At 33.6% G+C, this 26584-nt stretch overlaps 3 protein-coding genes and 1 long non-coding RNA gene across 8 annotated transcripts; all 4 read right to left on the bottom strand.

The window, feature by feature from the left end:
* Window positions 1-641: 641 nt before the first annotated feature.
* On the bottom strand, window positions 642-1489 carry LOC121225291 (uncharacterized). Its single transcript, XM_041109536.1, has one exon. It carries the CDS (start codon window positions 1360-1362, stop codon window positions 808-810), a length of 555 nt encoding a protein of 184 aa, XP_040965470.1. The 5' UTR covers window positions 1363-1489; the 3' UTR covers window positions 642-807.
* Window positions 1490-4793: 3304 nt separating this feature from the next.
* LOC121225289 (calmodulin-binding protein 60 C) lies at window positions 4794-14714 on the bottom strand. Of its 5 annotated transcripts, none has more exons than XR_005923166.1 (11): window positions 12612-12927; window positions 12327-12455; window positions 11808-11883; window positions 10588-10646; window positions 9315-9808; window positions 9082-9242; window positions 8795-8998; window positions 7050-7278; window positions 5561-6296; window positions 5303-5406; window positions 4794-5229 (listed from the first exon to the last, which is right to left on the bottom strand). XR_005923166.1 is itself a non-coding variant. In XM_041109535.1 (9 exons), the coding sequence occupies exons 2-9, from the start codon at window positions 12437-12439 to the stop codon at window positions 5695-5697; spliced, it is 1938 nt and encodes a 645-aa protein (XP_040965469.1). In that variant the 5' UTR covers window positions 12440-12455; window positions 14585-14714; the 3' UTR covers window positions 5513-5694. The 5 variants fall into 5 exon arrangements, 3 of the variants coding, with proteins under 3 accessions (XP_040965469.1, XP_040965467.1, XP_040965468.1); XR_005923165.1 differs by having other exon boundaries at window positions 5303-5397; XM_041109535.1 differs by lacking the exons at window positions 4794-5229; window positions 5303-5406; window positions 12612-12927 and adding an exon at window positions 14585-14714 and having other exon boundaries at window positions 5513-6296.
* On the bottom strand, window positions 11906-12320 carry LOC121225290 (uncharacterized). Its single transcript, XR_005923167.1, has 2 exons — window positions 12170-12320; window positions 11906-12081 (listed from the first exon to the last, which is right to left on the bottom strand). It is a non-coding gene; the product is annotated as an uncharacterized lncRNA (long non-coding RNA).
* Window positions 14406-23810, bottom strand: LOC107944094 (bifunctional dethiobiotin synthetase/7,8-diamino-pelargonic acid aminotransferase, mitochondrial). The gene is given in 15 exon segments (XM_016877912.2): window positions 14406-14783; window positions 15193-15305; window positions 15690-15833; window positions 16025-16156; window positions 16253-16386; window positions 16792-16941; window positions 17073-17188; window positions 18047-18141; window positions 19216-19364; window positions 19687-19807; window positions 20896-20976; window positions 21157-21418; window positions 21592-21762; window positions 22994-23490; window positions 23493-23810. Coding segments are annotated over 15 exon segments (2586 nt in total). The 5' UTR covers window positions 23718-23810; the 3' UTR covers window positions 14406-14587.
* Window positions 23811-26584: the final 2774 nt, after the last annotated feature.

The raw sequence follows: 26584 nt of genomic DNA, 5'->3' as shown, positions 1-26584 counted from the left end.
AATATGGGTTGAGCTCAACTCAAACATTTAAAGCCTGAGCCAACTCGACTCAGCTCATTTTCTATGTTTATAATATATAAAAATCAAATCTATTGTAATATAATATTATGATGTAAAAAATTTAAAAATGTTTAAAACGCCTATATCTAAAATTATTAAATATTAAAACTAATATAAATATTTTTTTAAAAAATCAAAAGAAAATAATATAGATAGGCCTAAAATAGTCTTGGGTTAGCCATTTACAAATGTGAACAGATTTGGACAAAATTTTAGGCCAATATTTTCGGCTGGGTTGCAATTGAGCAAGCATAAAGCTTATCAATAACATATGTAAGCTTGATTTGACACGTAAATACCTCTAGTTACAGCCATATCAACCAACTGTTTTGGAGCTGGTTGCTCCTCCCAAATTAGTAAATCGACTATTTAAATCATATAAAATTTTATAAAATTACTAGAAAAATAATAAATTTACACTTTGATCCTTCAAAAATTTATCATTCTATCTCTAATTCCCATAAACCAAGTTTTTTGACTTCACTCTGCTACTGTGGGTATGATTCAATTTTTTTATTATGTATTTGTAACTTTTTTTTGTAAAATTAATATCCATAATTTATATGAATAAAACACGACGTACAATAATTGTATTAAGAAAAATTAAATTAGTTTTGTAAGTATACATTTTCGTACATTATATTGCAAACTATTTATAGATTTTGTTAAAATACAACTTCAGATAATAAATAAAAACATAAATTTCCAGTTTTTATAAATTAACAACATACGTATATGATAACATCGTCACCTAGACCTCGAAACACGAACAAGGAACGACGCAAAATTCAACGGACCACAACCGTAATGTTGGTTAAACGACGAGTCCCTCGACGGAGTACTCGATGATCCGAAAGAGAACGACGATGAAGACGAGCTCGATACACATGGTGAACCCACGAATTCCTCGTCATCATCCGAACTACACGTCTCGTAATTTGAGTACTTATCCGATTGATGATCATCAATCTTCTTCTTGTTGTCATTCTTTTTGCCGTGTTTCCAAAACTTGAACACCTTCAGTTTCGAAACCTTACTTTCTTTGACAACATCAATACGTGGTTTAGGTAAACCGAGGCTAAGCAATGCCGGAGGTGGACTAATTGGAGGTAGAACATCTTCCTTCTGCGGTTCTTTCGGTGTCCCAGGTTGCATTTCCCAATTAAAAGGTATACCTTCGGAACTTCGGTAATAATAAATCCGAGAAGAACAACCAACCGAAGAATCTCTAGAGATGATTCGATGGAAGAACATTTGGTCATCTTGAATCAAAGATACCCCTCTCTTACGATCATAATCCATTTTTTCTTCTTCTTCTTCTTCTTCAATAATGTAAGTTGATGATTGTTGAACAAGTTGATGAGCTAGAAATGATAGATTATGGAGGAATATATATAGAAGGCATTAAGATCCTAAATTAACGGTATATGTGGAAAATGATAGAGAAGAGGGGCACATGGTCCTATATTGTCTTAGTTGACTAAGCATGCGTTTAATTTTTTTTAATTATGATTAATAATATAATTTGTGTAATCAGTGGTCGAGGGTTTAATCTTCGCTCTGAGTATGGAGCAATTTTAAAATTCGTGGCCAGCATCTATCTCTTTAATGGGTCTATAAAATGCGAAAAAGTAATTACTGGGCTCGCTCCGATAAATATATTAAGAAATAAATAATAATAATAATAATAAAACTTATGTTTTTAGTGATTAATAATAATATACTTTTTGAGGAAAGATTAAAAAGGAGAAGGATAATTTCTTTGTCCCTAAGATTGTAATAATTTTAGGGCGGTTTGAAGAGCATGTGCAGTAACCAATGCCTTAAGACACCACCTAACTTTTCTTTCTATTTACTCTTACAATTTGGTCCTTTCTTACTAATTTTCCATCTTAGGTTATTTTGTTGGATTTCTAGAGAAATCACAACGTGGTACGATTTTTTTTTCTAGGTTAAAATATGGGATAAAGTTGTTATATTCTTCGTAAATTTAGAATTTAGTCACGGTAGTTTTATTTTTTGAAATTTAGTTTTTTATTATTATTATTTAGATTTCGATTTTAGGTTCAATTGTTAATAATGTTGAAATTACTTTATTAAATTCATGTTTATTATAACGTTATCTTTTCTTGATATATGGTTATCGGGTAAGTTTTTTTTTAATTTCAAAATATCACGTTAACAAATTTAACAACAACAAAAAATATTAACGATGTTAATAATTGGACCTGAATTTTAAATTTTGAAAAATAGAATGAAATTCCAAGTTTTATTGTTTAATCCTTTAAGAAACTGTAAAATTCTACGTTATTATAGTAATAAAAATGCATTTTAACCCTCTCAAAATTTTACAATTTAAAACCAACATTCACAAAAAAAAGAAGATTTTTGGCTGTGCCCTTGCACCTATTGTAATTATAAATAAAACCTTTTTATAGCAATCTTCGAACCAATCCGATATGTCTATCATATCGATTTAAAATAGTGTATATATTAACATTTAGAGTAAACTACGCTCAAGGTCAGTAAACTATTAGTAAATTTATTTTTTGGTCACTCAACTTCAAAAAGTTACAAAATAGTCATTGAACTATTTGAAAGTTTTTATTTAAGTTATTGAGTTGTTAAAGTTTTTTTAAAAGTCTAACTAGTGAGTTCCAAGCGACGATTCGACGATTGATATGGCGGATTAGTACCCCTCGACAAGTAGAAGAACATACCTTAGATCGGAGAAGAAAGTTGTTTGAATTTTAGTTCACAAATTAATGACATTCAAAGTTGTTTCATGAAAAAAAGTTTGAACTATAGAATGGAAGGGGAAGGAAAGCTTTCGATTGGTACAGACAGTATGAACAGAGAAAGCCATACAACAACGATTTTAACAACCCAATAAAGTAAATAAAAACTTTCGAATGGTTCATCGACCAGAACATAAATTTATTAATAGTTTAGTAACCTTGGACGTGGTTTACCCTAATATATATTATCACCAATATGCCACAATAGCATGAACTTCAATTTTGGTCCTTTTTAAGTTTGTCTCAAAATGAAGGTTAAAATTACCCTAAGACTTGGACCAAAATGGGAACAAGATGGCCGGGTAGCCGGAGCAAATCGAGGGCCTTTCTCATGGCTAAGGAACCACCATTTTTAGGGTAATAAATTGAGATTGATTCAATGTATATGAATATTATATATACATCTAAGTTTGAACCCCCCAAAACTATTACATATAAGAATTTATGTATGTATTTGACTTTCAAAGCTTTTATTCTGGCATACATGTGAAGTTGACTACACGAAAGAGGTCTACTTTTATTATGCTAATGGGAAAGATGAAGATGGTTGTTAACCAAATCATTGAAATATAAATTATTTATTTTTATCTTTGGGGTTTAGATTTTAAAATAAGAATTTATTATTATTTTTTATGTCAAGTATTATTGGAACTAAAAAGTTTGCACTTTTGTAGAGTTCATATAATGATTGATTTAGTTAGTGTTTTTATTCTCGAGTTGAGTTTAGAAATTTTTTTAATTCATGTTTGGGTTGAATTGAATTTCAAGGCTCAAATCAATTAAATAGGATTAATTTCAATTAATAAATTTTAGACATAGAATTGAGCTGCTGTTTTGATTGAACAGACGATTACAAATAGCTTGACAATAAATCTCATGTCGAAATTGATTAATGTGGACCTTTTTTCACATCCAAAAGAGTAAATTCTAGCTTAGAAGTGTTTATGGGCCGAGCTGGGTTCTAGACCAACTTATGTATGATTTTAATACATTATATATTTGCTCAAAATTGACTTGTCGCAAAAAATGAACCTAAATTTTTATTAAACTCGCTTTTACGAATGACGAACCCAAACCTATTTTAATTATACATATTATTCTTACAATATATACTTAATATTTAATAGTTCAGTTATTTTATTAAAATTTTAAATACATGCAACCTTAACATTTTTTTTAAATTTACATAATAATATAAAGTATATAATATATAAAAACATAAAAAATGTATAGAATACTCTCGAACATTGAATGTTGAAACTTAAATCTAACCCGTATTTTAAACAAGTCTAATTTCTTTTTATCCGAATCCATTTTCCAAACATCATATTTTTATCTACGGATATCACAACAGGTAACTTTACTCGTTTTAAAATTCCCAATTTCTTGGGTTTTTTGCCTGGGTTGATTAGGGTACGGAGCCAATGGGGGCACTTGGTTTAGGGTATAAGAACAAAACCAGTTCGTAAGGAGAAAGAAAATAAACTTAAGATTTTGGGAACTTGATGGAGATGAAAATCTAACCGTCCATTACTCTTTTTTATAGTAATGATCTACTAATTGCTTTAACTCCATTTGACTTAAAATTTAAGGCTGTTTGCTGCTACTACTCGCTTCTTCGTACGTAACCAAAACCCTAAACATTCTTCATGCTTCGTCCGTACCCCAACAAGTATATTGTAATTAAAAAATAAGAATGAATCAATGATATTTGGAATATAAGTGACACATCTTAACTGATAGTAGTTGCTCCTTATTTGATGAAAATACAATATTATAACATGATTTAAAAGTGTAACTCGATTGGTATGGATATTATTGTTAATATAATATGTAGATTTGATTGCGCAGAAATACAGATATAATCAAAATATATAATAAAATTATTAAAAAAAAAGTGTTACATCAATTTTTATTTCTGGTTAGACTCGGAAGAAAGTTGAATCAAATGATTGGATTTACGTAAAAATGTATTTGTTTTCTGTCTGTCAGTCACTAAGATTAAAGCATACATCAGTTGCATGATAATTGTACAGGAATATGAACTTGGAATGGGACCATTTGATTTTGTGTATCAATTATTAAAGTTTTTTCTTTTTAAGCTTAATATTTTTATTCAAATTCTTTTAAATATTGAGCCATATGAGCTAAAATAAGCTTCGAAACCACTTGACACTGCAAGTGCCATAGAAAGGAATGAAGCAACTGGATCCAAGATTCCATCCATTGGGTGAAGCAATGGCCTAATGCATGCTTTTCTAAAGATGGTAAAACCCGAACTAACCCGATGGATTCCAACTGATTTGAAACCACTTGACACTGCAAGTGCCATGGAAAGGAATGGAGCAACTGGATCCAAGATTCCACCCCACTAGGGAAAGCAATAGATTAAATATATGCCTTTCTAAATATGGCAAAACCTGAACTGCTGGATGGATACTAACCTGCTCCGAATGATGAGGTGGGGTGGATTTTTCTTTGGATTGTGGAAAATATCTCCATGGCCACATAGCTTACAGCCTTTTTGTACAACAAATACCTGAAACGACTTTGGTCACACACTTAATGCATTAGAAAAAAAAATCAGTCAACAAGGCAAGGGAGGGGAAGGGACCCCTTAATAGAAACTCAAATAATCAAGTACACAAACCAAAGGTAAAAGAAAAGTATATAAATAAGGGAATTGAAAATAAACAGCTTACTGTACAGGAAACTGTACAAGAGATTCCCCATGGTGTCGCTAGTTTTTCTCTAGCATTCATGGAGTTCTAGTAACTTCCAAAACCAGTCGGAAATGAGAGCCTTTCCACTTAAAAATGAAAAATAGACTTCGTATCTATTCTTCTTCTTCTTCTTCTTCTAGCTCAACTATCTGTGCCCGTCTCTCAGCAGCTTTCTTTCGGATAAAGAATCCCCATCTCATTGCGGCCTTAATCTTCAACCACCCTACAACAGCTTTGCCAGAACGTGAACGGTCTTCGTCTACAAAGTTTGGCATTGGGGATGGTATGTAATTTGGGAACCCGTACCCACTGTCTTCTGTCATATTAATGGAAGCATTACCTCCCATATTGAAAAGACGGAGAAGGTGCTGCATTTCTTCATTCTCGAGCATTTCATTACTTCTTACGCGAATCTCTTCCTCTGATAAAAAGTCCTCAACTCCCTTATCGTGGTTCTTCGTCCAATCGTTGAAAGGATTAAGATTTGATGGCTGCATTGAAGAACCAATATTTTGGAACCCTATGATAGATGATTGTGGAGGACCAAGAGCCAGCCCAACAACATTGGTATCGTTTTTTGAGCTTTGTGGTTGCTGAGAATTGTCAATTAGCTGGTCTTGTGGCACAAATTGCGTGTTGCCAAATTGATTATGAGAATTTGGATTCATAATCTGGGACTGCCCTGAATATCCGGCCGACTGATTATCATTATACCCTGAGAAAAGGGAAAAAGGTGGTTATAAACATGAACACTATACCAAGACACTAAGATATCAAACAATAATAGAATGAGATATTTCCAACTAAAACGAAAGCAACTTTCGTTTCATCAGAAAGGCCACAATTATAATTAGGTATATATTTCCTTCAGTGTGTTCGAGAAACAAAGTGTATCAGATGCTCAAACAAAAGGCATAATTTCCAACACCGAGGTACATCAATATTTGGTTTTAAGCAACACATTACCACATCTTGTTTACGGCAAGGCATTATCGACTGGATCTCTATAACTAGCCAAATTTCACTATATAATAATTGTTATCTAGAAGAAAGTCACTTTGATACCAAAGAATTCCTTCCTTCAACCAATTTCAATGACAGCATGATGTTGAAGTATCTATCTATAATTATATTTTAAAACAATAGACAAAGATCAAACCATCAATTTACAATCTCAGCTAGCACCATGTTGCTGATCCTTGTGCTACAAATGTTCAGTGTTGGTGTGTATCTAGGTGTCTAACTCAATAATTGCCCTAATATAAGAAATAGTGTACAACAGAAAACGGTCCAACGATATTTGTTATCAGAAATGGTACATTCTACATTTACTTCAATATCAGATATTACTGAGTTATATGGATTTTACGAGTTTGAATATGAGTGTAAGTTTGGGTTAAACAAAGCAATACATGACTTAAATGAAAACTCCTTAAAGCTACATATTTACAGTACTCTGCAAACTTACCTCCAACTTGTAGGCCTGAGTGAACTTGCTCAGTAGGAACTGGAACTGGCACCCGTGGTAACTGCATCTGATTATCTACAGAACTTGTGTAATCTAGTTCACCTATCTGAAATTCATTCCGGGCACTTGACCACCTATTTTGCTTGAAGTTCAACAGTGACTTGCCATCATACTCTATGACTTGATTCCAATTGTCATAGGCTTTCTTTACCAGTGAATCTACATAAACCTGCAGAAATTTTGTTTCTATTGTTAAATAATTGAAACTATTTTACTAAAATAGAAAAAGAAATTAAAAATAAAGCTGACCCCAAGCTTCAGCAGTTGGGAACAAGCCACAACTCAATCAAGGCCTACCTATTAGGTGAAAAAAGCAAAGTACTACATTTGGAAGAAAATCAAAGCAACTGCATGGTATCTGATAAATTTAAATTTAATATCAAGCAGTGAAGTTCACAATGACTCTATTTATCGAAATAAAGAAATTTAGTTGAATCTGAACCATATATGATAATTCATGAAGCAGGCACTGCTTAATTAAACTGCCACTTCCACCATAGAGCAGAACCAGAAAATAGAAGGTTATTATCCAAAATGACAAACCAGAAACAAGGAGAAAGTCTCAGATCAGCCTCCTCATACTCTGAAACCTGCAGGCCAGCAGCATCAAAATCAAGCTGCCCCGGCCTGATGTTAGAAACTGCCAGTAAGTAACGAATTTTCAGAGACAGAATGATTCTGCCCTGCACTCAGAAAACTTTACTCATTCCTTCAAGCTACCAACATTTTCTAAATTGTTTTATTTTAATTGGTGCCACAGAATAATATCTATTTCCCACAAAAATACAACACTAATTCTTTTACTTATTCATTTCTTTAGTTTCTACTTTTAATTGATCTGAACAAATCTGCAGTACAATAATAGAGAAAATTTGACATTTATCTATTGGTTACTCATCATCTCAAACTGATATGCAGTTAAGTAAACCAACACAAAACAGCCTAACCAAATCCCTTTCAGCATGATTTGTCACTTTATATTAGATCAATGCACATCTCACCTATTCTGTAGGCTCCCATAGATGCATAAATTATTATCCAAGGCATCCTAATCTATCAAACCATGAAAGCATCCACATAATCCACAGTTTTGTCATCTTTCTTTCTTCTTGGTTCATCTGGGTTATAAGTCCTAGGCTGGCCTGCCTTCCAGCCAGCCAGCCAGTACCCCTCTACTCAGACCAAATAAAAATAAAATACACCACCTCTAAATGAAGCAGATGATCATTATTATATATAATACAACCTGAAATGGGAAAAGATTGTTTTTTAGCACATAAGATGAAGTTAAATTGCAAAGAACAGTCCTATATTATGTTACTTGGACTTGGGTATGCATATTGGATACAGCTATGCAGGGACACATGTATGTTCATTTGTTCTAAGTTTTTCCATGTATTTGGGGGGGTCCTTGTAAGGTTTATCCCCATACCCTTATCTGAATACAAGTCAGACACCGATGAGACGAACCAATATGCTCAAAAAATTATATTATATATCAACTATATATATATAGTTCATATGAAATTGGGCTAAAATATATGAAGCACTGCAAAAAGAAATATCTTTGAAGGCATAGATAACATTGCTTCTACTGCATCCCACATAGTAACCTTTGAAGAGCAAAGAAGTGTGGTAGATGTTGCAGTTCATTAGAAACTGAAAACAGTGTATATCATACCCACCTTCTGACTATCAGATAGAGAATCAGCAGGAAAATACTGTTCCCCGGAAATAAGGCCATTCAACTCATAGATATTATTGAAAACAACACCACTGTTCCTTGAATCATCAGTATAGTAAACATAAAGCTTCCCACTCAGCACACAAGTCTTTGCATGATCTAATAGAGCTTCCCACATCTTATTTGACATGCCACTTCCCAGAATCTACAAACATGCAGAAATAGAAATATCAGAAAGCAACTATAAAGGAATAGCCTTTTCATTTCAGAACCAAAATCCAAACTCACATTTCGTAGCTTTTGTTGATCCCTGACAACAAGCCGCAAAAAGTCTTCAACAGTGAATATTCCTTCAGCACTAAGCCTCTTGTGAAATGACCCATCTTTCCCAATCTTTTCCAATCTCCATACTTCATCATTCAGTGCAGGTGGGTAGTGCTTCTTATACACTGCCAAGCAAGTAAAAAATTTTCAAAAAAAATCCACAAATGAAATAGATATAGTAAAAAGTATGAACTCACATTCCCCTCTGTGATCCTTGACAGTAAAAGCCTCTGTCTTAGCTTCCCGAACACGTATACCCTCACAGTATCCAGAAGCAACCTTCAAGCCAAGCCTGAATTTCCTGCTTCTTATCCAACTTGAATTGTCAGTAAAAGTGAGGTCTCCTAGTGTTCCAACCCCCTCTTTCAGGGTCACTTGCAAGTCACCCGTCAGCAGTGGTCTTTTTCCTGGACGCTCTTTTACCAAATGGCTATCAAATTCCTCCTGTGTCCAATCTTCATCATCCTCATTGCTAAAATCACCTTCAAGCACCACAACATCTAGCTTCATAGAGGCTTCAGGTCCGGTTGTTACAACACGCGCAGTGTTGGAGTCAACTAGAACAATATGGATAGCAGCTCCCTGCTCCCCTTCTACCTTTCCTCCTGTGTAAAGAGGGAGAGACAACCTGGACCTGAAGCGGAGCTGTAAGCTCCCTCCGCCTGGACCTTCAAGACATTTTGGAGAAGACCTGAAAACCAAAAATATTAGAAGATTCTCCACATTAAAAAAGTAAAAGATGTTGCTTAGAGAACACATAACCTTAATGCTAAAGAAGAGCTGGTTCTTTGTAAAGAAAAAACAACAAAAGGAAAACCAACTACACACAATTCCACTAGGTGATCAACCTTATTCAAGAAAGTCTAATACCTATCAACCAGCCAAAAACCTAATAAAAGTTATTGTAAAACCAAGCATATTGTGCGACTTTCATCAAGCACACATTCTTGCATTAATAATGCTTAAGTTCATCTAAAATTAAGCGATTTCTTAACCAATACAACCCTACAAAGCAAGAACAAGAAAATAATTAAGCCAAAGAGCACTTAAAGATCTTTCAGAATTCATCCCAGCCCTTTAATTTTTATGCACAATGTTCTTTAAATATTGGCTACTTGATCAGCCAAGACCAAACACAAACTATTAGCTTTGATAGACACCCTTGTCACTACTCATAGTAATAAAATAGCAGTCCGTTTAAGTCATGTAAGGTGTGATTATTCCCTATTTGATTCCATGCTGTTAAGCATTGCAATCCCATTGGCAATTGGTGGAGGAAGAACAAGCTGATTTGAGGTTACCACAAATCCCAAGCCAAAACTGATAGGGATTTAACACCACCTATCATGCATCATTGTCCATGTCTTATAATTAACAGTTTTTCTTTTCTTTTTTTGTTTAAAAAAACCAGAGATTACAAACATAAAATTCAACCATGCAACCATATATGCTCAGACATTAATTATTTACCTTCCATTAAGCCTAGGGGGGGCTAATTTTGCCAAAGCTCTTTCCACCTCTTCACTTACCTGCAAAACATCGATTGCGGATATAATAAGAGACATGAGGAAAAGAACATAATCCAAAGGGGAGAATAACAGAATACACAACAGATTCGTTTTAAATTGCACTAAAATAGAGATTCTAAATTGATCTCATATATGCAATACAAAAAAAGCTCATTTTGGTGTCATCCAACAAAATTTTTGCAATAACTTTGAGCATATATGTTACATGGATGCAGAGCAGATGTGCACCACAGATACCCTTTTCCACGAGTGTCTAGGATGCAAAAAACCTAGAAAAACAAAATCACCCTCAAAAGGTGGGCATGGGGCACCTGAGCGTTAACAAGTGATCACTTTGAAAAAATAAAGGTCAAAGTTAAAATATTTTTTACATCAATTAACCTTTTAACAGAACCCTGGAGAAGGAAGAACCAATAACATCCAAAAAGGCATGGTCATAGTTAAAGATGGTGCCAAATGTAATACAAGATCATCTAAAAGATCTAATCATGAATCTATCTCACAACATTATTAATCTAGGATTATGAGTCTAACTAAAAATATATTGAAGAATCATGCAATTTGTGACAGTGCCAACAGATGGCCAATCGCACCAAATTCTGATCATATGACCTACCTCCAAACCTAACAAGATAACATTGAGGTGAGAGTTGGAATACTCCAAAAACAAAATGAAAGGAGGAAAGCCTTATATGTAGCACGTAGTGTCTACGAGAAAAGATATGAACAAGTTACACACGACAATCAGCATTCTTCATTCAAATCACAGAAATGTACAGGATTTACTCCAATCCCATAAGAAATCAAAACCTTCAATAATGATGATTGCCATACATTTTAAGAAAGATTTGTTTGTGTAGTGTACACAAACAGGTAACCAGGTGTAAAAGCACAGTAGATGCATGTCTAAGTGTAAGCATATATCTGCAATACATGCAAGGCTCTATTTCAGAACTAAAACTCCAATCAGCAAAAGAACAATGCTTCCCAAGAACATCGCCATACAATTTAACAGTCTTTAAATTTGCATATAAGAGAATTGCACTAATCAAACCTATACCAAAAGAATAAAAAGAAAGAAGATCCATTGATGGTGCATAGACCTTAAGAAAACCTCCACAACAAAAGAATTGATTGCAAAGAGTAGGAAATAGGTCTTACAACTCTACGAAGAATGGGTTCCAAAGATGAACAAAGTTTCTGCAAGCTGTCCACCTTAAGAGCTTCAACAATCACACTGCATAACATATACACGTAAATTTTTGAGAAAAAAACACTAGGTCAACCATATAGAAAGAGAAGACCTCCATTTCTTAACCATAATATTAAGATTTTAAACTCCTCCAGTGTGTCAACAGAATCAAAATCCTTCGCGTTGAAAATTTCACTAAGCAGAATACAAAAAATACATATATTTTTTGCTTTCGCCAGTTGACTGAAAACGAACAAACATATAACTAAAATTAACATACAAGTTTTACAAAAAATTCAAAGTCATACAATTATTGAAAAACAATTTTTACTTTTAGTTATCCAGAAATACTATTGTCTTTCATATCCAACCGCACTTTTTGCCTTCCTTCTTTTTCCTTCTTTGATGAACAAAAAATATAAAAGTCAACAACTAGGATAACACACAACACAAATCCAAGCAAGCGAAGGAAAGCGTGCCGATAATACCTAGCTAAAGCAGGACGTTTTGGCTCCGGCTGCTGGTCTTCATCTCCTTCCAAACTCCGTTTCCCTCTAACCATACTATTAGTCCTCGTCATATACCGCGTTTGCCTTTGCATTCTCTAAGTACCAGATCTGCAATCAAAACAAAATCAAAGTCACTGATTTAAATGAAAACTTCAAATTCACTAAAAAAAAATCCATATCTAATCTTCCTTTTTAAACAGAGAACAGGAATGATAAAATAAACTGAAAGAAATTTAAAAATAAAAATAAAAATTAGGTTCTTACTCTTAACAGTCGAGGTCTCAAATATATTTAAACGAACAATTAATAAACAGAGATTTTTTTTTTTTAAAGGAAAGAAAAATCTGAGAGAAAATCCTTTTGCAGTGAGTGTTTGTGTATTTGGTTTTTTTTTTTTTCTTTTTAGTATCTTAGCAGACAAAAAGTGATGCGGAGAATAATCTGGTACACCAAGATTCAGGGTAATGCGATGACGATTAACGTAAAATTGAGGGCGGGCGAGTGAGGGATTTGGTGAAAGGGAGTTTTAGGGTGGATACTGATGCAGGGGATTTTTGCTAGTGGATTGGGATTTGGATGTTTGTCGGATGATGAGTCAACCACGTCAGTTTTTAAATATTCAATAGTTATTATAGCGGGGGTAAGTGGTTTTGGTAGGACACATGTCGTTTTCTGAGCCGTTCAAATTGTAAGATTTGCAACGACGTTACAGGCTCACAGGCTCACCTTACCACTCTATAAATATATTTTTGTTCCTTAAAACCACAAAAAGAATAATGCTCAAATGAATATATTCCCAATTGATATATATATTTTTTTAGTATCTCAACTTGGTAGTAAAAATATTCAATCGGTTAACCGACCAGTTAACTAATTCAAACTACCATTAATCGAATTAGTCAACCTTTTTAAATCTTTAACCGTTAATCAAATTAAATTTTTTTAGTTAATTCGGTCTATTAACCGAATTAATCAAAATTTGTATATATTTTTATTTTTAATTAAAATAAATATAAAACATATAAAAATTAACCGACTGATTAATTTATATTTCTAAAAAATTAACCGAACCACCCGACCACCAACCAAATATTTATATATTATAATATTATTTATTAAATTCAGTTAATTTAATTAACCAACCGATTTCAAATCAAATTAACCGTTAATCAAACTTCTAAAAATTTATTAACCGACCCGACCGAATTAATTCAGCTTTACCCAAAATTTACGCCACCCTACTTGATTTGCCAAATTACTTGATAGCCAAATTTGGCAAAAAATAAAAGATTGGTGTTTGTTTATATTAGATTCTAATTTAAATTGAATTATGTGGTAACACATTTATAAAATTACATTTTGTAAATATTTTTGGCTGACATCCAACTCTATCATTAATATACTTACAATTACATATATGAACTCTTTGCCATCCCTAAAATTAAATTAACTTTGTTCACTTAATTTCAAAAAGTTATAAATTAATCATTAAACTATTAAAAAAAATTATTTAAGTCATTAAATTATTTAAAAAATTTTATTTAAGTTATCAAGATGTTAATTTTTTTTTAAATCCAAGTAATAAATTCTTGGTAACAATTTAATGATTGATACAATAAATCAATACCATCAACAAGTAAAACATAATTTAGATTCAAGTCAATATGATAATCAATGTCGAAAATTGAAAAGCAAAACTATTGAAATTTTAATTCGTAAATTTATGACGTTTAAAACTATTCTATGAAAAAATTGAGCTATAGAAGAAAATAAAAAAATAATAACTTTTAATAGATGCAAGCAGTCAAATAAAGATGACCATGCAACAACAATTTTAACAACTTAAGCAATTTAAATGAAAACTTTTAAATAATTAGTGATCATTTTGTAATTTTTTTAAGTTAAATGACCAAAACATAATAATTTAGTGCCCTTGGATTGGATTTACCCAAAGATATATGTCATCCACTAACTTCGTAAAAAGTTTTTATTGACAATGAAAAGATTAGACACTTGCATTAAAATGTACGAGTACGAAGGCTCAAATGGGACCACTAATGGGATAAATATCACCAGATCAATATATTAATAACATCAACAGAATGTGTCAGACCAAATTTATCTAACCCAAAATGGCTTTTTTCCAAATTAGAGAAAAAGTTCACTTGGTAATCATAAATTCATAATAAGAAAGGCCTACGTAAAGCAAAGGAAAAAAAGAGAGAAAAGTAGGATACCAGTTAATTGATATTCATCTTTGTTTTGACTAGGGTGAACTCTTCAAGCTTTGTGTAAAGTTTGAGGAGTTGTAGAGTGCACACTTTTGGGGATGTGCAAGGACCACACATGACATAGATGACATTTCCTAAGGGTCGGGTGTAGATACCATCTTCCCGGAGCATCTGAACCAGAGACCTTGCATATAGAGATGCATACCTGTTTAAAAAAAAAAAAAAGGATCAGCACGCCATAGATCATGGAACTTTGAGACTTGCCAGTCGAACTCAAGTAGGTCCGAAGGCTCAGCATACCACTCAATCATCAATGTCATAAATTTGAGTTTTCCAGGATGGTCTTCATTTACTAGGGAAAAATCTTTTGGACTATTGTTGGTCACTAATTGCACGTTTCATTTATTTCTTATACTGCTATTCATAGCATGGAAAGTGCAGTACTGTCGCCTGTACATGATGGATTAAGGTCTTGCCTTTCAAGGAAAACAGTTTTGCATTCAAAAGGTTTGAAGCATTTGACGGAAAAAATTACCAGTCTTAAAGAAATAGAAGGTACGCAACTAGGATGGTGGTTCCAGAGAACTATATGACAGAGAAAGAAGTAAATATACCCCGCGTCAGACTCATCTGCTTGTAGTTCTAGCGCAAAAAGAGTTCCTAATGTGACCACCCTTGAGACAGAAGGATGTGATGAGATTTGTTGCACAAGTTCTGCATCCCATAACTGCAGGAATTGAAGTGTGAGAGCATATGATTAGGAAACAGCAATGTGTCTCTGTATTTTCATGACAGGCAGTTGGAATAAAATCGTTGCTATAAACTTTAATTTTTTAAGAAAATTTGATTTCAGTTTAACCAGATTGATTTATCCAAGACTGGATCCTTCTTGTTTCTTTGGGGAAAAAACCAAAAGAAAGATGTCATTTAAAAGCCTTATAAAATCAATAGAGTAAAAGACAGCTAATATGAACTGCCAACCAGAAGAGGATAGCATAACATTCTACCCTGTTGGAAAGTTTTACACCTCAAGTTCTCGTCTTAGAATAGAGATAGGTAAGGAAACTAAAATTGTAGAAGGTGAAAAGGGAAAAGTACAATTTTAACATACCTCCCTAAGCAACATTTTCTGAGATTTTTCAGATGTGATGTTAAGGTTTGTATATGGATCTTTGAACCATTTAATAGATTTGGCAGCTGCTGTGCACCCCATTGCATGTGCAGAATATGAATGTCCGTGCAAAAGAGCTTTAAGCTGAAAGCAGCAAACCACATATATGTAAGTAATTTATTTATGTTTTATAATGCAAATAAATAGATGGATTATGGATAAATGCAGGTGCCTTGAGATACAACTAGTGTTTCTCCCACAAGAAACAATCTGAATCCGCAAAGTACAAAAATTCCAAACAATAGTTCTAAAGACAATGAATAACAATATAACACCTTTGAATCTCCAGTAAATGAATCGAATATAGCATCAGTTGCCATTGTCGCAGCTAATGGGATGATCCCTCCAGTCATGAGCTTTGCAAAGCAAGCTATATCTGGTACACAACCAAGCAGTTCTGCTGCAGACTGCCACGAAATAAAGATTAGTGAACTTCCAATAAATCTCAGCAAAATAATTTTCCAATGAAAAAGAACTGACAAATCCTATTAAAAGCAACAAACCTCTACTCCTAAACGCCAGAAACCTGTAAAAACCTCATCAAAGATTACTGGAATTCTACAGTGCCGACACTCATTGACAAGCATACGCTGGAAAAGTGGATCAACCATGTGCATTCCTCCAGCACCTTGGATAACTATAAAATAATCCATCCACCAGATGAGGTTAAACATCAGATAAACAATTTAGCAATTCTCTTAGGAGCAATCCAGAAGTCGATACAAGCAAGTGGAAGTGTAGCAAGAAGCTTTCAAGTAAAAAGAAAGGAACAGGGGTTTGCAGAATAAGGTTAGCCACAATCATCTATTAGAAACATCCAAGCCAGTCAAAAACAACATTTCTGATCTGGATCACTTCCTAGAATCAGTGAAATTTATTTGAGACCACGTGACAGTATACAGAACAGACACTTACTATAGTTCAAAACAGTAGTTGTATAGATAAAAATGGAACTTTAATTCCAAACTCATGAGAAAATAAAACCTAGTCATGCAAAAAGTAATACCATCAAATAATAAAATTAAAGAAATTTAGTTCTTACTTGGTTCCATAATTAAGGCTCCTATTTGCTTATTAGTCTCAGATAATGTTGAATACTGAGATAATTGCTGAGAAACATACAATGAGTACAAGCCAGCAAGATTCGATTTGTCCCTGCTCTTAAGAAATATTTCATCACGAGCCCTGAAGGCTGCCACAACCACAATATATATTGAGAAAATAATACCTTAGAAATTATGATGATGATAACTCAACACTTCCCACCCCCACCTTTTTTTTTTAAGGTAAGGGAAACGGGTGTGGGGGACCAAGTTCACTTACTAGTATCTTCTGGTTTCAGAGTTGCAGAATGAAACACTTCAGGAAGTGAAACAGTCCATTTGCCATTATGCATAAACACAGTTGGAGGGTCTAGAAAAAGCCCTCTTCCTGTATACCTGTTGAATTCAGAATATTACTTCTTTAGCTGCATTAGTTCGCAAGTGTTATATTGACTTAATTCTATGCAGTAGTTCACAAGTGTTATATCACTGGTCTCAAAGTTTAGAGGATCTATTGTAAACATTTTAAAGAAATTGTTAAAGTCAATGAACTGAATTTTGGGAGATACATAAGGAATGTTTCTAGTTCAAATCTATTCCCGTGTGGTTCACTGCCTTTTTGCAGTGTCGGCAAATGTGCAATATTGACATTCTGAATGCACAGTCTCAAAAACTAAAATGGCCATATAGGTTTCAATAGAAAAATGGTCCAAGCATGAAAAGGTACTGGAAGTCTGGAACTTCAATTCAAGTTCAGGGAGTCGGACATGCATGCATACACGGAAATTAAGTGGACATTTTCTGCCTGGTCTTTGCCGCAAACTGAAAAGATTAAAATAGATCATATCTTTCCACCCTTAAGTATTATTATTAGCCAACTCTCTGTCAGAGAGAGTATGGAAATGGGAGTAGCTTTTTCACTAGGTAGAGATTAAAACAGACAGTGACTCTCACCAATTAATCTCATCTTATTCTTAGCTAAAGTAATAAAATGTAATTCTGAATAACATACTTTAATCCACACATCATAGGGAACAAGGAATATCCTAAATGTGACTTTGCAGTCATGAAATCCTATGATAAGATAAATTCCCCTGCATCACCCATCAAAATACAATACTTCAATAAATTCCCTTGCACCATTTGTCAAAATACAATACATCAAATCCACACAATCTAAGGAAGAATTAAAGATTCAGGCAACGGAAGTAATCTTCTTAAAGAATAATGCATTCATGAATGAATAATCCATACCATGGCTGCTGCAAAAATCCAGTAAAAGACGATGGTGCCTGTGCTTCCATTGCACCTAAAGTATCACCATGATAAGATCCCTTAAGAGCTAGGACCTGAAATAAAGAGGCCATTTTTGTTACTATTTCTGCAACAAGAAAAAATAATGTAACTCTTGTACATTTTGTGTAAGAACATGTGATTTAATGGCAAAACCTTGATGTGTTACTAGTCTCAATCAAGATACGATCCTAAATATAGAACAAAAATATAGTTGACTCACATAACTGACTCCATGTAGTGGAAAAGCTGTGTTTTACATATATCTACAGAATGCAGCTATTGCCAAAAGAATTACCATCACGCTACATGAAGCACTTTGAAAAGATTAAGAGCTGTCCAAACATTTTTTTAGCCCTTGTTTGCAAAAGTTTCAGCATCACATGCAAGAATGCATTGAAAATACAGCTGTGGTGAAGAACAATATAGCCACTGTTTTTTCCAAATGATTGATTAACACAAACAGGCACGTATAACATAACCCCAGAGTCTACTTGTTGTTCAGGTGCTTCTGCAATTGAGTTTATCAATTGACAATGCACTCATGAATGCATAGATACCCACATATGGGCAGACATATGAATGTAGGCAAAATGTATATGGCACATGCATGCAATGCATACAACAGATACAAACCATATTGACAGATCCAGACGCATAAACTCATGCATTGGCACATATTGTGTGCACATTCATGCAAAAATGCAGTACTTACAGAGTTCAAAAAAAAAGGAACACAACCACATTGAATACTCCCCTTTTATAACAAACAAATTCACCTCCCATCGTGCTTAGAATCAGCCAAATAACCCTTTTCAACTAGAGATTTCCCATTCTAATATTTTAAATTTTTTAATTTAGACAAGGGCATTTTACATTGTCTATCATGAACCTCAAACTTTTTAAAAATATATAAGCATTAATAGAAGGCCCTACAAGCAGCAAACCAAAAGAAATAAAAAATACACGATAGGGAAGAGAAGGGGAGAATGCTCAAGACATGAACTAAAATATATTCAGAGGGATAAAAATATTATTTCACTCTGCATGTTAGAAGCTATTTTAACATTAGCTATTGGAAAAATGCATGAAATATGTAGTCAAGGCACCAAAAGATAGATAAGGCCCACCATTAGTTCGATACAACTTTCTGTTGGGTTATTCTTCAATAACTCTGGTAAAATTCCATGATCAGAAGAAAACTTTCGAAATGCCATCTTCAGAGCAATTTCAATTGCTGTAGAACCATTATCTGAAAAGTACACCCGAGTGGCCCAACCTACACAAAAGAATCCTAACTCCTAAAAATTTATTGCAATTAAATAAAAAACTAGTATTCAAACATAATTAAAGAGATATAAATCATCCATGGACCAAATTCTCATACCTTTATCAAACCAAAGAAAAGAATTTAACAAAAATGAGCTCTTTACAAAAGGATCAATATTGACAGCCATCATCAGCTTTTTCCTTTACGTTATTGTTTTCATTTTTCCAAGAAAAGAACGTGGAAAGTGACAGCCAATGTTCTCAGATGAACCAAGAATCAATGAGACGAGAATCAAAGCTAATATATATCTAAAGAGAAACAGAATACGTACCTTTCCCCACACCATCAAGCAAAAGCTCTGCACATTCTAAAGCTGGCTCATAAACATTCTCAGGGAACATTACATGCCCAAATCGTGCAGCAGCATAACCCATGTCTCTTGCAAGTTCAGTCTGAAACCACCTAAATGAATTACCGCATTAAAAAAAATTCAGACAACTGACAGCTGCAAAGTAGGTAAAGTAAATTATAACTCATGGCAATGCGAAAGAGTCAAGCTATGTTACTCAAGCTCAGGTGTTAGTGTTGGATACAAGTATGTGTCTAGTACGAGTTGTTCAACTTTTCTAAGTTTTTCCATGTATTTGGAGGATCCTTGAACAGTCATATCTCCATATCAGCAAAAACATGCTGATAATGAACTTTAAGAATTAAATATGGATATGTCAACATGAGGTTTTCAGTATTCATACGTAATGCCTACTTTCGAGCATTCTGTATCTTGAGATGAATATGTGAAGGAAAAGTTTCAATTTATAGGCTGGATCAAAACTAACACTATATCTGCAAAGAGCTGTCAACTGCAACGTAGGCATAGAAGTGGGAAAACTATCTCAGCAATTGTAAATTATAAATAGTGATACCACCTTTTTTTCTTATCAATCAAACAAAACTGTTAAATCTTAACATGTAATTCAACTATCCACCAAGTGCCTAAAACTTCCCAAATATAGCTTTCAAGTAGTATAATTTCATGCTCAGCTCCTTGTATCTCCCATTTTGTCCATTGCCATCAAATAGTTCCACAAACCTATTTAAGGGTGCCCCTGGATGTCAAAATCCCAATATCAATTTGCAACTAAACTACAAAGCAGATTAAGCCACTGGTAAGAGAGTAAGAAACTTTGTTCCATAGTCCTGTCCAAAAGACAGATAATTGCATTAAGTCCTCTATGTCAAAATCTTTAAGCATTTTAGAAGTATGTCCTGTCCAAAACAACAGCCCAACCGCCCCCGCCCCCGCCCCCGCCCCCCCCCCAAGACAACCTGAAAAGGGCATAAAAAGAAACTCTCTATTCCAATATAAAGTTTGTTTGGCCAAGGTTCAGCAACATGCTATGTAGCTACAAACCATGTGTTAGGCCAGCGTTTGAAACAATTTACAATTAGCTAGACTAAGTAGACAAACAAATAAAATAAGATTAGACCATCAGAGAAAAAGAGAGAGGGGTAGAAAGAGAGTAGAAAACATAAAGATGACCTGTAAAGTTGCATCAGGTCCTTGAGTCCACCAACTAGCACAGGCATCAAATTGTTGAGTTATGTACTCTTTGTTCTGAACCTGTAATTTAATGTAGAAATAAAGACAGGTAATTAATTTTCACATCAAAACCTGACAACTAACATTTAGAAAGAAAGACAAAAAGAACTTGGTATGCAACATTGTAAAAGTAGAGTATAAAACAGAAGATAGAAGTGAGTTAGGCTATTGTTCATCTTATATTATTTGAAATACACAAACCTTGTACACTGAAAAGTTTTCACCACAGCGTGAATCAATGACTGTAACAGCAGAAGGTGGTACAAGTTTGTGCTGAGTAAATGGCCACCAGAAAACATCTCCAGCTTTTCTCGGCATTTCATTAAGTCTCCGCATTCTTTCTAAATAAGCTTCCAGCATTATGTCTTTCAAAGAATTAAATACATTGCAAGATTCATCAAACCATTCCATTAGATCATTTGATGGATCTTGTGGAATGGGTGGCAGCACAAACACAGGCACTCTGGAAAGAATAAAATAATAAGTTAATAGTAACCCATTATAATAGTAACCCATTATATAGCATGGCCAAGGGTGATATTGCCCCAAAAGCTTCTACTGAGGACAAACAGAAAAAGTAAAGGATCTAGACCCCAATGAAGACAACAAAAAAGATGGTTAAGAAAACTTACCTACCTACTACGCAAATATGACTTTAATGGTATTTCATTTATAAGGCCGTGATCTTCAATAACAATAGCAACAACATCATAACCTCGTAGTTTCAAACTCTCATAAGCTGAAATAGTTCCAGATATACCACCCAACCGGCCATCTCCAACAAGAACACCAGGAAAGCGCAAGGGCCTGGTTACACATTTAACAAAAAGGGCATCAGGAATAGATTATATAAGCAAAAAAAGTTAGCATTTACAGACATCAACCAAAATATATGATCTTATTTTCCAACAAAACATAAAAACTATGATTTGCTAAACTTTCAGCGATGATTCTTAAGTTCACAATAAAATACAAATCTGCCAACGGTAATTTTCAAAATGACAACATTCTAAAAGACATTAAAGGTCTAATTATGAATTCCATGCCTTGCCTTTACAAAATTGAGAAATTAGTCCCTCTACTTCTATTTGTCAGAATTGGATCCTCGTACTTTACTAAAATCGAAAAGTTAGTCTAATTGGGTAAACACTATTAAACCTTGTCATTAAATGGCAAACCCAAAAATCAACAATTCTGAAATTTATATGCAAGAAATTAGTAAAATTTTAGCAATTCAATAATTTATGTGCGATAAGTTAGAAAAAATTAACCCTTCAACTACATGTGTTGTGTTTATGAATAACTGGCCTAAATTCTTAGTTTTCTTAAAGTACTCACAAATTAAAGTAGAATGACTAACTTCTCAATTTTTATAAAGTAAAGAGATGAAATTCATAATTAAGCCGATATTAAATTAGTTAATTCCAATCAACTAAGAACCAAAAAAGAATAGTTGCATTAGAACACAACACTAACGGAAACAATGCAAGCATAAGAAAAGAATAACCCACAAACTAATAAAGATCACATTAGAGCATAACCCTTAATTTTGTTCAAGGAAACAATTAAATTGACTTAAATAATTGTACATAATCATAGAATAGGAAAATTTCCAATCAGTTGGGAATCCTGAAAGTACCTGAACACAAGATGAAAGCAGGTACTGTTGCTTGTTTCTTTTGTTGTTAGTGTAAAATTTACGATTGACTAAAAAGGAATAAATAACTAAAAAGGGACACGGATTCTAACATGTGAAATCTAGATTATGTCACACTCACGCATGTAATTGGAAGAATATATAAGTTTTAAAATATAAAAGGAAAGAAAAAAAAAGTGTTCCTTTCATGTGTGAATATTTTATTTTAAAATTTAATTAAAATATTTAAATCTCATACTAAAATGACATTTCTATCTTTTTTTGTTTATAAATGTACTATAATCTTATCATCCCATTGTCTCTCCATTTTCAGTGCAAAAATAGGCAAACAGGATCGAAGGAAATGAACAAGAAGCATTAGAGAAGAAATAAACCAGATACCGATAAAGATCACATTGAAGCGTCCCAGAGGGTCCAGGACTGGCAACCCCACCGGCAGTCTCCACCACACAAAACCCATCCAACTTTCCCCTCTCAACACCACCTTCCAACAATCCTTCCTTCAAAAGTGTCTCCAATCTCTTAACCAGTTCAGAATCCTCCACCGCTCCGCCTTCCCTTTCCGCAGCCAAATGTGGAGACAATGCGCCCTCCCAAGCGTATATCGTCTCCGAAACAAGCTCCGGAGCCACCCTTCCCGCTTCCAAAACCTTCTTTTCCTCATAAAACCCCAATTCACACATCTCCCGCGACTCATTTAAAGAGAATTCGTTTGGCTTAAACGATTTGGCAGCCGGGAGGGAAGAAAGGAGAATAGAATGGGAGGAAAAGAGGGGGAGATTGCGGCGGAGAGAAAGAGAAGGGAGTTTTTGAAAGAGGAAGCGGGAATCGGAGTCGGAGGGGAAGCCGGTTTGGAGAGGTTTGAGGTAGAGGAATTTTTGGAGGAGGAGGAGGAGGAGGGGGAGAGGAGGAAGGAGGAGGAAAGGCCGGTGGAAACTAGGGTTTTGCCGAGGGAGGTGTTGGAGGACCAGATTATGTAGGTTGGGTGGGAAAGTGGGATGGTGAGAGTGGAAAAGGACTGGGATTGGTGGTGGTGGTGGTGGTGGTGGAGGAGAAGGAGACGGAGGCGGAAGAGACGGTGGTGGTGATGACGGCGGAGGAGCATGGTGGGAAAGAGTGAGAGGGAAAGTGTAGTAAGCAAGTGAAATGTTTGGAAAAGGGAGGGGAAAGGACAGTGCGCGTTCCAGCTGAGTGGGGATAAAAATATTAAATTCGTAAAATAAATTTAAATAATTTCCAATTTTTCAATATTTTTTTTGGTGCGAAATTTTTTCAAATTTGGCTCTATTTTCTAAGGTTAAAATATGTTACTAGTCCCTTTACTTTTTATAAATTTAAAATTCAGTCTCAATATGTTTATTTTTAACAATTTAGTCTTTCTACTTTTTAAGATTCAAAATTCAGATCCAACTGTTAACCCTGTTAAATTTAAGTTCATTACAATTTCATTTTTAATTACATGGCTGCTAAGTAGGGACGAAGCCAAAAAAAATTTTTAGGAGGTCGAAATAATTTATATTCTTATAAGGGTTTTTTTTTCATTTTACTTTTATTAATAAAACCGACATAAATTTTGCATATATTAGATAGAATAATATCTTTCATGTCTCATATTCGCAACATGTCATTAACATTTATACTAAGATAATGTTTACCAAGTATCAAATGAGGATATATGCCCATGCATAGTCTTTAGGACATAACGTTAAGAACACAATTGATCATAGTGTTTTTAAATGATTCTAGCGTGGCTGTAGTGCTGAGTTGAAAATAGAGGACAAACTTGTTCCAGTAAATCATGTTGTATAGATGTTATATAAGTGGTGTTGTTTATTTTCGCGTGCATTTTTATTATTAATTTATGACTGGTTAAACAAGTCATTATAAATATGCGTGACACAAAATAATATTATCGGGCAGGATTATCGATTGTGGTAAGAGACTCATCGAAGTATTTTGCATGGGAACTACAATGTACATTTTGATTTGAAATGGTAAAAATGAGAGATCCACGCCATCCTTTATGCTAGGTATGTTGTCTTATAATTTTTCAATTTGGGTTAAATTAAATTATTAGTTTCTTGAAGGGGCTAAAAATGAATTTCTCTCGTCTAATTAAAAAACTAAAAGGGATTAAATTGAGTTATTTAATTTATAAGAAAGATCGAAAAAAAATTATACCTTTCAATTAAGGGAGGCCAAATCCCTATTGTGAGCATCTCGTTACGTTCAAAAACACCATCATGGTTTTTCATGAACATTAACAAGACCGTGAGAGGCCTAGGGCCTCAAAATTTTTTTGGAAATTTTCTTTTTTTTCCTTGAAATTTGTTGAAAATTTTAATTTGGTCCCTCAAATTTTTGAAAATTTTCATTGACTTATAATTTTTTGAAGATCTTAATTAACCTCTTCTATTTTTTTTAATTCTCATTAATCTCTCACATTTTTTAAAAATTTTAATTAAACCCCCAATGTTTTGAAAATATCTCATTAAACTTCTAAATATTTTGAAATTTGTAGTTAGGCACCCTGAAGTTTAGTCCCAAGATCCACCACTGTTAAAATTGTTGATATTTTGAATGAAATCAAGTTTTTTTTTCTTTTAAAACAATTTGCAATCTAGTGTTGCATAGAGACCCTACAAAGCAAGGAGTGAAATAAGCTCGTTCGAGGGCTCAAAACCTAATCATTAAGAATACAACTAGTTCTAACATATTTAGCAATCCAATCTGCTACCTTGTTTCCTTCTACAACAACAAAAGAAAAAAAAATCCTAAAAACAAGAGGACGAGTTTTCAACGGAATAACTATTCCAAGACTCATACGACAAAGCTAATTTAACACGGTTGACAACATTCCGACAATCAAATTCAATAATAATTTTGATCCACCCTTTTCCTTTTGCATGTAAATAAGCATGACGAAGAGCAATTGTCATACAATATCAACAACCTCAACCTAACCATCAATCCCCTTTCCACAATGATTTCGATAGACACCTCTAATGCCAAATTCATCGAACCGTTGGAGGCATCATACTTTCCTTCAACAAATGAGGGAGGAGGAGCCGTCCAGTTTACAATACAACGTTTTCTTATTAACATTCTCACCGAGTTTTTAACAAGATCGTCTAGTGAAGTGGAATCATAAAAAGTATCATGTCAAACTCTAAAGACGGAGTCTGGAGTATGATATTAGGAGCACCAAAATTAAATTTTAAAAGTTTGAGGGGGGCAAATGTTAAAAAAATGCTTAAAAATACTTAAATTAAATAATTCGTAACTACAATAGACTAAATTTATTATTTTACCCCTCGACTGAGGAAGGACTAAAACCATTACCTGCCACTGGCTACCAACATAGATGCGTATTATATCATATGAATATCATTTTAACAAAAAAAAATGTATGAATCAATTAAAATAAAATATCGAGTTTATTTAAAATATTAATTTACAATGTTACATAGAAGAATTTCTATCCTCCAATTTAAAAAAAAAAACACACACACACAAAATCAAAAGGTATCCAAATTGGTTGATAATTTGTGCTCTATGTGTCCCCACATTCACTCACCAAGGTTATTGTTGTGATATACACCAACTAAATAATTAAAAAAAGATTACATAACTTTTGTCTCTAAACTTGACAATTAGGTTTATATCGACATCCATATTTTTTTTGTCCACTTTAGCACTTAAACTTGATAATTAAGTCATTTTTGAAGTCTAAACTTAAAAAATATAAAATTTTGACGGTCTATACATGTAGTACTTTGATATTGTGTCACATCATCATTTGAAAATTTAAAAATTTATATAAAATTTAAGGTGACGATGTGGTACAATATCATAGTATCACATTGAACAAGTTAGATCAATGGTTCATGATTCAACCAGTTCAACCGCTAGACCAAAAAAAAACTAAAAATCCATAAAAGTTAAAAATATATATTAAATCAGTTCAATTTA

This window comes from Gossypium hirsutum, chromosome D13, assembly GCF_007990345.1.
Source record: "Gossypium hirsutum isolate 1008001.06 chromosome D13, Gossypium_hirsutum_v2.1, whole genome shotgun sequence".
NCBI lineage: Eukaryota > Viridiplantae > Streptophyta > Magnoliopsida > Malvales > Malvaceae > Gossypium > Gossypium hirsutum.
This window is presented reverse-complemented; position numbering and strand designations above follow the sequence as displayed.

Bases quoted from the DNA above. Each gene is read 5' to 3' on its own strand.
- LOC121225291 (XM_041109536.1), bottom strand. From the start codon at position 1,362: ATGGATTATGATCGTAAGAGAGGGGTATCTTTGATTCAAGATGACCAA.
- LOC121225289 (XM_041109535.1), bottom strand. From the start codon at position 12,439: ATGCAAAGGCAAACGCGGTATATGACGAGGACTAATAGTATGGTTAGA. The intron at 9,243-9,314 runs GTGAGTTCATAC...CTTGCTTGGCAG, and splicing joins CAAGGATCACAGAGGGGAAT to TGTATAAGAAGCACTACCCA. The intron at 8,999-9,081 runs GTGAGTTTGGAT...GCATGTTTGTAG, and splicing joins ATCAACAAAAGCTACGAAAT to ATTCTGGGAAGTGGCATGTC.